Raw genomic sequence first — 13,760 nt, forward strand, 5'->3', positions numbered from 1 at the left:
AAGTCCGCTATAATGGACACGGCTTAATAAAATTACTCGATCGTGTTAAATATCGTCGACACTTTTACTAATTATTGTCGACAATTAACACATCATTCCAATTTTGCCCCCATTAACTTTCCTTGTCGCTCTCTAATCTTTCTAAAACAAAACAAAAAACGGTTTTTCGGAAAAAAAATAGTAATTTTTAAAAATTAAACTAGAGTCGACGATTCCTTGAATTTGATGGCAGAATTGAAGCGGTGGTGACAGAAATGTCGTACTTGAAAAAAAATGTTAAAATATGAAAGGGATAGATTAGGAAAGTCATTAAAAAATGTCGACAATATTTGGCATGTTGGTAAAATTAAACCCATCGGACAGTCTTTTTAAGTGTAGGCCCGTTTATATTCGGCCCAACCCGCTAATGATCACCTCAACTTTGATTATATATATATTATATATATATATATATATATGGCTCCTCTAGAAAAAAGAGTGGTTGAAAAACAGCAAACAAAAACTCAAATAGGGCAAAGATGTCAGGGAAGAAAACGCCGCCGACAAGGGTAAACGCTGTTGAAAGACTACCTCATCGTTATCCGACTCGCTGGAAACTCCGTCATGACACGAAACTACGTCGGAACAGTCCATATCTTCCAACAGAGGTAATATTCCAAATCCTAATATTTGTTCCTGCTAAATCCCTTTTTGACGCTGCGAGATACGTGTGCAAGCAGTGGTACGATATAATAAACGACCCTGATTTCATTAAAGCCCATTATCAAATATCTACTCCCGGTTTCCTCTTTCGAGACAGTTGTTATCGAGATAGTCATATGACTTATATCGACGCCAATTCGCCTAATTCTACCGAAATCCAAATTCCGGCCCGTGTTACAGAAATGTCCTGTTTTAACGGATTAGTCCTGTTTTCGACTCGGTCAGACCGAGAAATATTATTTCATGTGGCGAATCCCGTGACTAAAGAAAATATCAGTCTGCCTCGCTTGGCGGCCCATGAGGGTAGAATGTATGAAAGTACAGCGAGTTTATCAGTAGATTCCCGCGGTCATTATAAAGTAGTGTTTGCTCTTGATGTATCCACCTTCTATGAAGAAGATAGACGAAGACGGATGGGAGTATTTACTATAGGCATCGATAAAGCTTGGAGATTTCTCGATCTTGAAGGTATACCCGTTGGTTTTTTAATAAGTGATACAATATCATTTTCACCGCAACCATTTGGAGGATTTATCTATTGGTATGAATACAATTATAATACCAGTGCTAGTAGATCTGATGGATTTGCGTTGGATATTGATACGGAAACTATTTATCAGTTTTCTCAGCCCAAGGACGTTGTTTTTAATCTAGCTTCCGCTACGTTTATAATTATTGGAACAAGTTTAGGGTTTATGCTTGCAGAAAGTCGATTTCTTTGGAGGCTCTGGAAATTGACAGACGTGAAATCTGGTGAGTGGACTCAGTTGCCGTGTATCAATGTAGGTACATTACATAGTCACTTCGATAAAGTCTTCGGTTTATATGTAAATTTGATTTATAATCCGGTTAAATTGGATAGAGGAGATTTGTGGTTGTACCGTCGTATCAATGACGAAAATCTTGTGGTTCGTTATAATTTTGTCAACGAAAAGATGGTGGTTTTCCCGATGAAGATAGGCATCAGTCATCGCTCCCTCCGGCCTCATATAAACACATTGGTTTCACCCAAGAACTTCAATTATATGTCCAAGAGTGGTGACCGATTCACTTGACAGAATCTGCTATGGACAATGAGATGAACTGAACTGAACCGGTCCTAACAATCTGAACATGTGCCTAAGAGGCTAAGATGATCCGGACTCTATGTTCGATTAATTTCGTACTCCATCTGATGTAATGAAAGTTTGATATGGATTCTAGTGTATGTTCAATCTTGTGTTATTGCAACTGCTGCATAAAGCTGTGTAGAATTCAATCAACACTACAAAAAGTCGAAAACCAATGGTTGTGGACTTGTCTCCGAGATTTTAGGGGCCCTGTGTGAAATCTTAAACCAGGACCCCAAATAGCCATTATATTTTTCAGTCATTCTTATAATGCGGTCGGAATGTGGGAGGATTTCTTGGGCTAAGGGGTTCAGGAAAGATTTGGTGACACGGAAATGTGACGGAGGATCTGCATTTCCTGGTTTTCAACATCTATGTAAATTTGTTAGCTAATATACTGATTATTACTGAACTAATCTTATTCTAGTTTCATAATCATCATGTCAAATCTCAATAACTTGCCATGTAAAATCGTCTCATACAAGAATTTGTGTACACATACACGGAAAAAAATACTCAATGCCGCAATTACATCAGACAAAACCCAAAAAGAGCAGCGTTTTATTATTGCATTAATTCTGAATAGTACCACTGTTTTCACCACATTACAGTTACTGACTTACTGCAATAGAGAGTAAATCTGGTGAATGCAGAATGTTTAAAACATTCTTCCTCACCACAAAATAAAATGGAGCTCGATCCAGCATTATATAACGAGCTGACCAATCTCGAACCAAAAGATCACGCGACTGTAGATGAGTTAACCAGTGTTCTGCATTCCAGCGGCAACACCCTTCATGGTTAGAATGAGGGTGTCTTCAAGACCCGGAGCATATTCGCTAGACGGGTTCAATTGGACTAGCTCAGAGGCACTTTTGCTAGTAGACATCATATATTCCTTAGAAATGTGAGGTCTCAACTTGCAAAGATAGGACGGGTCTCGGATTCGTTTTAGGGTATAAGCTTGGCACACGTTCAACGTCGTGATGTATGAATCACGAAGGCAAAGTCTTTGCCTCAAGTACGGGTTGTCCTCGAGCACTTCTTTGTGTCCAGCAATCTATTACACGGAAAAACACAAAAATCAAGTCAGATCCGAAAGAAATGTGAGCAAATCCAAGAGGCCGTAACATAGAAAGACGATTCGTAGTTATTTTGGACCGAAACAGTTTTTTTTTTTGGCAGCCGATAAAAAAGATTCCTAATATTCACCCATAGCCCTTCGAGCAAGGTCATGAGCTCTTCCATTAAGGTTCTTACGCACAAAACTAAAACATAAACAGTGAAAAGATGCAGACAGAACTACAGATGTTAACAGTGTATTTACCTTGAGAAGAAGTTCCTTGGTTTCTTCATACTTTGCCCTCAACTGCTCGCCAAACGGCCACAAGTCTTTGGAAACAAGTAGCTTGTCATATAAAGCAGCGATTCCCGGGTCACCCTTTGCGAACACCATCTCGATTAGATCAATGGTAACCCTAAAGAAAGGCCATAAATTGTACATTTGTTGAAGCATGTTGAGGTTCTTGATGTCTTTCTGAATAATATTTTTGAAAGCCGCTCCAAATCCAAGCCATACCGGGAGATGAAACCTAGTTTGAGTCCAAGCAAAGATCCACGGGATGGCACGGAGTGATTCAATACCACCACTCGGCTTTCTTTTTGAGGGACGACTCCCGATATTCATTCTTCCATACTCCAACTCTGGTGTGGCCTGTGGCACATAACCGAGAAAATGACAGAATTAAGTGCATCAAATTTACCAGACATGCGAAAGACTGACATACGCATAATGTAACATGAATCGACTTTGAACGAAGAATCTTAGAAAGAGTGAGAATACTCACCAAGCGGAAGTACTCGACAAAACGAGGTTCTTTGAAAACAATGGAGCGATACTCTTCGGTAGCAATAACAGCCATCTCATCAAGAAGGGCTCGCCATTCAGGCTTTGGAGGAATCGGCGGGCGCATACCATGCTCGAGAGTAGCAGCCGTAAAACGTTGAAGAGTTCTAAAGCACAAGTGCTCCTCACCAAAAGATTGCTCAATAACTTCACCTTGGACTGTAACACGAAGCGAGCCAAGGATGGTATCAGGAGGCTGAGACAAAATAGCAAGATGAGTGGGCCCACCTCCTCGTCCAACTGTCCCACCACGACCATGGAACATTGTGAGTTTCACCCCGAACTCCTTAGCAACTTTCACAAGCTCCTCTTGAGCTTTATACAATGCCCAGGCCGCAGAGAGCCGTCCAGCATCCTTCCCAGAATCTGAATATCCAATCATAACTTCTTGTTTCCCATTAATTCTGTTCCTATACCAATCAATCGAGAACAAACGGGACACAGCAGCTGGGGCAGATTCCAGGTCGGCAAGTTTCTCAAACAACGGTACAACCCTCAAAGGCTCCTTGACATGGCATTCACGCTGAAGTAGTTCGACAGCCAGAACATCAGATGGAGCAGTAGCCATAGATATGATGTAAGCACCAAAGCAGTCTGAGGGAAGCTCGGCTAGAACATGAATGGTGTCTAAGACATCAGAAATCTCTTCCGTTTTTGGGAGATCAGGACCGAACAACGGCCTTTTTCCACTTAGTTCTGACAAGAGCCAATCCTGGCGCTTCTCTTCAGACCACTCCTTGTAGGATCCAATTTCAAGGTGTGTAGTAATGGCATCCATTACATCAGTATGACGGTCTGATTCTTGACGAATATCAAGTTTCACGAGGGAGAGGCCGAAAGTGGAAACTTGCCTCAAGAAATCGAGTAGGCTTCCATCGGCAATTGGGCGGTCACCACAGGAACACAGTGATCGGTAACAGAGCTCCAGAGGTTCCAAGAACTAAACAAACAATCAAAGGATGATTTTTTAGTCAGTTACTTTGTTCAATCACTCCGTAAAAAATATACTCCGATATTTGAGTGATTCAGCAATGTTGCTCAAGCTTAGAAAGAACATGTAGACACTATTTCTCGTAATTATTTTCAACCCGGCTCCATTTTGATGACAAATTTATCTTGTAACAGTTGCAAATTTGATGACCATTTTGAGGAAGAGTTTGTGTTCTAGCATTAAAAACGTTCAATTCTAAAGACTGCATTCAGAAAAACTTTTTAAGTACAGATTAATTTGAGAAAAATCACATACCTGCTCTATATTTGTGTAAGTTAAATCTACAGAAATATCTGAGGTTCCATTTGATAGCATCTGTCGGGAACGCTCACGTGTATGATACAATTTGTCCCTCACATCACCAAGAACAACCCGATATGGCTCCGTGAGTGGAATATTTTTCCAAAACTCTGCATGAAGAGGAAAGCATATGAATAAAGCATATGTATACGTTTCGTTATGTTTACTTTTACATCAGTTTTTTATGCAAGTACATGCAATTGAAATGGGTGAGCAGTATAAATGGCTAGAGATGGACCGAAAAGGAATACGTGAAGAAATGGGTGAGACAAACGCAGTATTTATCATGTTAGAAATACCTATGTAATGTTTTGCATCCCTTCTATTGGAGCTGTGGACGTCATCAGCACGAACACGAAGTTCGTCAGAGCAACGCCACATAGATAACTGAAAAGATGTTCAGGAATTGTCACAAGTTAATGAAGCATACAACAAAAATAAACAAATTAAATAAAGAATGAAAAAAGAGAAAATGTTAGAATAAGAAACATGTGCTTTGTACCTCGAACATGAGATCCTCTATCTGAGAAAAGTAGAGGTTAGCAGCCATCATTCTAGCCAACAAGCAAACATCCCTGGTGACCTCAGGTGTCACTCTTGGATTACCTGCATCGATGCCAAAGAAGTGAAGAGACAGGTTTAGTGAACATTATTCACTAGATTGCACAATGATATAGAAAAAGAAAGGAAAATCATGCAGGTCGACTACATTTCCCTAATGCCTCGTAGGCTCCTGCCTATGGCAAGGTAAGGGGTTCGGATGTATGAAACTTTCCCCTGTAATTAGAAAACTCAAAGAGGCCGTTTGGGATGACCCGTAGTGAAAATTGAAATAAGGATTGCAGAGGCTGCAGACATTTTACTGAGCAGCTGAAAATTGAAATAAATTTATGTATTACACATATACTGCAATTTAACAGTAGAAAATTCACCATCTCGGTCGCCACCCATCCATGAAGAAAATTGAATGAGGGGAGCATTATAAGGGACTCGTTCATTAATGCCAATGTTCTTTAAAGCAGTGTCAACTCGACGTAAGAACTTAGGAACACCATTCCATATTGTTTCATGGAAGTAGCTCATTCCAGCCCTCATTTCATCCTGAGGTGTGGGTGGTGTCCTACGAATTTCATCAGTTCGGAAAGCTGCTTGGATCTGCACATTGCCATGTTCACAATATTACGTCACACATATAGTGAGTTCTATTCCGAAGTTCTTGATTAAAATTATTTACAGCATAATAAATTAGTCTTGTACAGAAACCTGATCAGCCAATATAAAATTTTATTTGTCATGTCGTTTCTAAAACTCGAGATAAACAAATGATTCAACCCAAGAAAATGATTAACTGTTCAAAACAAAGATATACAGGATGACTTAATCTCAATGCATTCTTTAATCTCAATTATTAACATTTTTTAGTAAAGGTTGAGTCAAATAATACAGCAGAAACACACATCAGCATGTAACTATCTCTGAATACAAACAATCAGCAGTCACACTTCTCTTGAGTCATGACAGGAACAGGCAGTAACTTAATGCAATAATTTATGCAAAAAAATTTAATAGTCATCACATGATTGCGTGCTGACATTTACGATGTACCTAAGAGGCAGGCCCTAATATTTTTGTAGGGGTGAAAATGCCAACGATTTTTTGTCCGGGGAGCAAAATGTAAAATAAGGCAAAAAAACAAAATTTGGTCTAGGGGACAGCCAGCCCCGCCCTTCTGTCCTTACATGACTATAATAACAAGGTTTCCGCGTACAAGATGGTGAGACGGAAATTCACGTAATATCTTGTGGTGGAACGGAAATTAGGTCTATAAAAACAAGACAATTACAACATGTCAACATCAGAGCCTTAATCCCAAAATGATCTGGGGTCGGCTGACATGAATCATCCTTTAGAACCGTCATTAAATCCACGTAATATCTTGTGGTGGAACGGAAATTAATTAAATCCTATAAAAACAAGACAATTACAACATGTCAACATCAGAGCCTTAATCCCAAAATGATTTGGGGTCGGCTGACATGAATCATCCTTTAGAACCGTCATTGAATGGTGGCACGCCTCGTAATGGATCAAAACATTATATGTCTCCTACTTCTTTTCTTTTTTCTATCCATTTTAATAAAATTCTACAATTGTGACTTACTGATGAGCTCAACATGCTTAGTTTGTCAGATTCCTACTCACACCAGAAAGGCATAAAGGGTTGTACCATTAAGTGGTGAGTCAGGTACAATTATAGGAGATGCTTTAAAAAGTTAGCATCTTTTCAGACTGCTGATGTAGCATGTCACTATGAATTAAACCAACCTTTTTAGACGATAATTATTAGTCCGTTTAATATGCAGAAAATAGCCGGAGTCTACAGAATGTGTGTCGAAAGTAAAGCTGTAAGAAATGGCCTTTACCTCTCTCTGAAGAGCTTCATCCAGCTCCTGTTTATCATCAGGAGTAATATCCTTAGCATACAACTGAGCCAAACAGTCCCTTATCCTGAAAAGAAATTGACAGTAAAAAAATCAGTGAATGCTAAAATAGAAAATGTTATACCGACCACCGCCAATCCAGCATGAAGATTTTAATGAGTCTCTAATCATCAAAAAACAGACCTTCCATGCTTCTGAAGCAAGGATCGGCGAACAGATTGAGTGGGATGAGCAGTGAAGACAAGATCCACAGTTTGGTTCTTAAGGGCATCAAAAATTTCTTGTGGGGACTTTCCAAGCTCGCCAACAAGCCTTTTGAATGTCTCCTCCATATCAGATTCAGTAGTAGCAGAACTCTCATCATTAAAATCTCCCTTCTTCAATTTCTTTGTTCTACGGCGAAAAGCAATCTGAACCTCCTCAGCCAAGTTCGCCAAGTTAAGCATATGAGAGAAAGACTTGGCCACCACAATGGAGTCTCCGGGATCCAAACTTGTGAGCACACTTCCGAGATCTTCAAGCTTCTTTGGATTGTGTTTCCCTTCATACTCAGCTGAATGCTCATAACACTCTTGGACCTACATCAATCCATTTGACTCGTCAATGAAATGGAAAGATCTTGAGACTATTAAAATCAAATATGCACATCGGCCACGACAACAGCATTATCCTAGTGCCACAATGACTCTTGCTAATGACTAGGTAAAGAGAGTCAGATGTATGAAACCTTATCCCTACGTTTTCAGGCGATTTCAAATTAGATAATCTTCGATAGTCTAGACCATTTATGTTCTTGTAGCTACGGGGTAATTTTCCGGGGTCTAAATTCATGAATCATGATCATATCACACATCTTTAGCCAAAACACCAATTAGTGTACCCCCCTTATCAATCGCATACAGCTTAGACTTTTGGTCGAGATTATCATATATTCCCATATTTAGCCAAAAACAAAAAAAAAAAGATTACATCTTTTGTACATAATCATAACAAAATATAAAATTAGTGTCATCTGACTCATCTCACACTAATACACTATCTTTTTTTTTTTTTTTTTTTTTTTGACAACAAGCAATGAATAACTTACATTATTCCAAATGTTACAGAGTAAGTTATTCGACTAAGTAACACCAGAAACCTGACTACCAAATCTAGTGCTACCAAGCCACACTAATACACTATCAAACACATATAGCTTAAACTTTTGGTCGGGATGATCACATATTTCCGTCTTAAACCGAAACCACAAAAAAAAGATTACATCTTTCATACATAAAACAAAATAACAAAACTAAACATAAAAAAGAAGCAACAACATACAGTTTCACGAATTTCTTCCCCATGTAGATCCTGAAGAATGTCAAGGAATCGATCGAGCAAAAGAGCATCATACTCAATCAACTTATCATCCTCAGAAACTTTTTTAGGAACCAAAAGCCTCAATTGTGCATCAATTGATGCCATTTTTTCTATGTTTCTAGCCATCTTTCACTCAATCAAATCCCACTTTTCCTCAAAGATTCAACCTATCAAATCAAACCCTACAAAATTACACACAAGTATCAGAAAAATCAGTATTGACCTACAAAAATTTGATCAACACCCACATAAATACTACACATGAAAAAATGATTCGACACAAATACTTGTATAAAGCGGCTTTACATGGACTTACTGTAAAGCAATATGATGACACTATTATTGTGTAAAACCGTCTTAAACAAGACTAGCCGATGATTAAAAGACCAAATTCAGAGTAATTTATATAAGAACAATTATAAAGATTCATACTTTCATTTGATTTGACCCAAAAAGACAATCACACACATAAATCAGAGAAATCAGTATTGACCCACAAAAAATTGATCAACACCCACATAAAAACTAGACATAACTAAATGATTCAACACAAATACTTGTATAACGCGGCCTTACACAAACTTATTGTATAACAATATGGTTATGATTGTATAAAACCGTCTTACACAAGACTAATAATGATTTAAACACCAAATTCAGAGTAATTTATATAAGTTCCATGCAAATTTATTGAATCATTATAAAGATTAATACTTTCATGTGATAGATCCAAAAAAACAAAATCAGACACATAAATCAGAGAAATCAGTATTGACCCACAAAAAATTGATCAACACCCACATAAAAAGTACACATAAATAAATGATTACACACAAATAGTTGTATAAAGCGGTCTTACACAAATTTATTGTAAAACATGGTTATGTGAACAATAAAATCGTCTTACACAAGACTAACTAATGATTTGAACAATTTCAGAGTAATTTAAATATGTTCCATGCAATTAATTATAGTTTCATGTGATTAAAATTGACAGTTAAACTGTGTTATATAACATAGATTTAGACAAAAGGGTACCTGAATAATGAAGAGATGGGGAACAATAAACAAAGAACAAGGAGACAGAAGTGGAGAGTTTGTTAACAATGGACGAAGTTATATAGAGTTTGATTGATAGTTGGTGAGAAAATATATGTTAAAAAAAAAAAATCATAATATAATCAAAATAATTGAACAGTTTGAAGTCAAATCATATACTGTTGACAATGAGATTCGGAATCTCATTGGGTAAAAGCTCTACCTCAATAATAACACAAAATCTCATTGAAGACGGCGATATCCGTCACAAGCTGAAGACGGATACCATTTCCTCTCACAAAATACCCATGAGAGGCAAGTGGGGAAGCACATGGGGGATGCCCCACCTTGTCCCCTCTCCCTTTTTGTGAGAGGTCTTCAGCTTGTGACGGGATTAGCCCGTCACAAGCAAGACGCTTTGCAATAATAAAAGATCCGTTTTTTCAGTTTATACTTATTGAAGAATCGGAGGGTATATTCCCTATCCACCTCTCTTGTTGATCTTGCTAAAACCGTCTTTAATTTAAACAGTTTTTCAAACGTATGCCTAAAGTATATGATAAGAAGTTATATAAGGTAATATTTTAAAGATTTCTTCGCTAAAATGGCAATGTTGAGTATATATTTTTATTTCAATTTCAATTTTAGAAAACCGTAACAAAATCGTTTGGTAAACAGTGTATATTGAGTGAAATTAGTATATTCTTATCTAACTGGTAGATTGATTGACATATTCGGATAACATATTGGTCAGAATCTACTCTTTTTTCGGCATATTCTATTGGCATATTCAATTTAAATATGAAATCAATCTAATTATCCTATAAATCTGTTAATTAACAAATATCATTTCCTGATTCTGCTAACTTAAATTGATAATTAAATCTGTTACTAAAATATGCTAACTTATATGCTACTAGAACGGCTCTATTTGGTAAATGGTATATTGGCCAAATTTCAGCATATAGGAAGGGTTTAGCATGTTTGACTTACGAATATGTTATTTAGAACGTTTGGTTAATGGCATATTGAAATAGCATATTGGGGTCCAATATGCTATTTTGCAATATGCTGCTCCTACTAGCATATTAGGTTAGCGGATTAAAAAGAAAAAATATTGTCTTATTTACCCCCTTAAAAAATACTAACCTTCCTTTTATATATTTAATAAATAGTTTATTCATATCCTTATTTGTCATTTTACAAAAAATCTAAACAATCTGCTAATCTAAAACTGTCAATTACCAAACACCTCTAAAACAATTCTGGTAAATAAATTTGCTAGTCAAACCCGCTAAATCATTATGCTAGTCAAATCTGCTTTCTAAATCTGCTTCTGCTAATATTAATCCGTTGTTTACCAAACAGGGCTTTGGCCCTATTCTTTTGGACTTAATTTCGATTCTAATCGATTCGATTGATTCACTCCATTCATTGATTCGATTGATTCATTCAATTCAATTGATTCGATTCGATTGATTGATTGATTGATTGATTGAATCGATTGATTGATTGATTGATTGATTCGTTCAAGTTTATTTCAACATTACTATTATTATTCTTATTGATATTCTTATTATTATTTTTATGTTAATATATTTACTATTATTATTATTATTATTATTATATTATTATTATTTTTATATTTATTATATTACTATTATATTTATTAATAATTAATTCGTATTGTTTATATTATTATATTTATATTTAATACATTTATTATTATTATTATTATTATTATTATATTATACTTATTATTTTATTAATATATTTATTATTATTAATATTATTCAAAACATATTTATTATTATTATTATATTTAATATTATTATATTAATAAGTTATTAATTAATATTTATTATTTTATTAATATACTCATTATTAATATTATTAATCACATATTTATTATTATTATTATTATTATTATTATATTTAATATTATTATGTTAATAAGTTGTTATATTAGACCTATTATTATTATATTATTTATTTTTTAGTTATTATTATTATTAATATATTATATTATTATTAATAATGATATCATTTATATTACTAATATATTATTATTATTATTATTACTTTATTTATTATTATATTAATATTTTATTTTTAATATATCTTATTAGATTATTATTATTATATTATATTAATATATTATTATTATTATTAGTGAATAATATTATAATAATATTTATTATTATTATTGGTATTATTTTTATTATAATATTTAATAATAATAATAATATAATCTTTTTATTATTATTTCAGTTCAATTCAGTTCAGTTCAGTTCAGTTCAGTTCAGTTCAGTTCAGTTCAGTTCAGCTCCATTAAGTTTAGTTCAGTTCAGTTCAGCTCCATTCAATTCAGTTCAGTTCAGCTCAATTCAGACAATTTCAGTCCAAAAGAACAGGGCCTTTGTATTATAAACTTGCTTTTGTTGTTTGTCAAATAGGGTCAATTATCTTCATTAAATAACGATAGGTTACTTCGTATATGAGTTGACTTGAGGGGTGGTGACCGGAGAAATAATATGGAATAAGTGAATAACCCTAAAGTGGAGTAATGCATTGTGAACATATATATGTTCTTGAAAAAAAAATTGAAGGCTGATTGAATTGTATTACAAATTTATTTTTCTTTATTTTTCTCTTTTTATTGTTTTCTAAACTGTTCGAATTATTTAAATGTCGAGTTTAGGCAACAAGACCAAAGTTTGTATGAGGAAATTTACTCGGGTATGTGGCATCCGAGACTATTTCATGTTAAATTTACTCGGGTATGTGGCATCCGAGACTATTTCATGTTCGTGGTAATTCGAAAGTCTTTGATTTTCGTTGCTATTCTCTTCCGAAAGGATGATATAGGTTGAAATTTTTCAACCTAATTTCCTTATCTCGTCAAAAAAAAAAAAAAAAAAAAAATATCAAGGTCCGTTCACGATGAAATCGTACGTAGTCCTATGTAAGATGACTTCATAGACATGAATTTGCGTTATTTTATAAATATCGATAATAATAATAGTCAATGAGTTATACTCATTTTTAAACAGTTATATTGCGTAGCATAATGCTTATGTAAATTTCAAAATTTTTGAGACAATCTCTTATAAATCAAAAGGGTGTTTGTATACGTATTTGGACACCAAAATATATTACACATTTGCTGAACACAAATTCTCATTGGTGACGGACAATATTGTCATAAACTTATAAGTTATAACGGGTCAAATAAAATTTACATTACATGATTTGTGACTCTAGACACACTATTTTTGACTTATATCTACTCACTATATGATGATATTTAACCCGTCATAAATTTATGACGGATATTGTAGACACCGAAATTTTATATTTTGGTATCTATTTATTTTATAATATCTTTTGTATTTTAGAGATAATTATCAGAAAATAATGTGATAATATCTTAGAATATTCTAGAATTTGCCGTCTTGACCTCCAAGCTACTAGACTATAAATACAGCTCTTGTGTTTAGGGTTTAAGAGGAGAGCAGATGGATTAAGTCAAACGACCCCGTCTTCCTACTACCAAATTGTAGGTAGGATGGAATAAGTCACAAAACGACTCCATCATCTCCCTACGAGAATAAGTCGATTAGACCCTCGTAGTACTATCAAAACCCTAAATCCCTTAGAGATGGAATCAAGAGAGTTACGGAAATTGTAACCCTCCATCTTTCAGTTATAAAATAAAAATCTTGTTTCTATATTGTTTTTTTATTCCTCCTTATTTATTATCGCAGGTTCAAAATTTTATGGTTTACAGATATATCCGTCAATGTATATTATTGAAAGTTAAGGATAACAATATAAAAGAGTGGAGGCAATATGCAAGCAGCCAAGCATGCTTGACAACAACAGGGGAAGGTAATGTCCATGCAGGTGTCCTC

General features: G+C 34.9%; 2 protein-coding genes across 4 annotated transcripts; one reads left to right on the forward strand and one right to left on the reverse strand.

Moving 5' to 3' along the window:
* The first annotated feature begins 518 nt into the window (after window positions 1–518).
* Window positions 519–1,757, forward strand: LOC141657935 (putative F-box protein At4g09190). Its single transcript, XM_074465327.1, has one exon. The coding sequence runs from the start codon at window positions 519–521 to the stop codon at window positions 1,755–1,757; it is 1,239 nt and encodes a 412-aa protein (XP_074321428.1).
* A 594-nt stretch (window positions 1,758–2,351) lies between these two features.
* On the reverse strand, window positions 2,352–10,302 carry LOC141656340 (phosphoenolpyruvate carboxylase 2). Of its 3 annotated transcripts, none has more exons than XM_074463195.1 (12): window positions 10,253–10,302; window positions 9,847–10,065; window positions 8,770–8,990; window positions 7,633–8,027; window positions 7,432–7,516; window positions 5,941–6,163; window positions 5,511–5,614; window positions 5,308–5,395; window positions 4,964–5,118; window positions 3,659–4,657; window positions 3,139–3,525; window positions 2,352–2,871 (listed from the first exon to the last, which is right to left on the reverse strand). In XM_074463195.1, the coding sequence occupies exons 3-12, from the start codon at window positions 8,932–8,934 to the stop codon at window positions 2,572–2,574; spliced, it is 2,901 nt and encodes a 966-aa protein (XP_074319296.1). In that variant the 5' UTR covers window positions 8,935–8,990; window positions 9,847–10,065; window positions 10,253–10,302; the 3' UTR covers window positions 2,352–2,571. The 3 variants fall into 3 exon arrangements, with proteins under 3 accessions (XP_074319296.1, XP_074319297.1, XP_074319298.1); XM_074463196.1 differs by having other exon boundaries at window positions 9,847–10,069; window positions 10,262–10,294; XM_074463197.1 differs by lacking the exons at window positions 9,847–10,065; window positions 10,253–10,302 and adding an exon at window positions 9,668–9,772.
* Window positions 10,303–13,760: the final 3,458 nt, after the last annotated feature.

The sequence above is a fragment of the Silene latifolia genome, chromosome 5, assembly GCF_048544455.1.
Source record: "Silene latifolia isolate original U9 population chromosome 5, ASM4854445v1, whole genome shotgun sequence".
In the NCBI taxonomy this organism is placed as follows: domain Eukaryota; kingdom Viridiplantae; phylum Streptophyta; class Magnoliopsida; order Caryophyllales; family Caryophyllaceae; genus Silene; species Silene latifolia.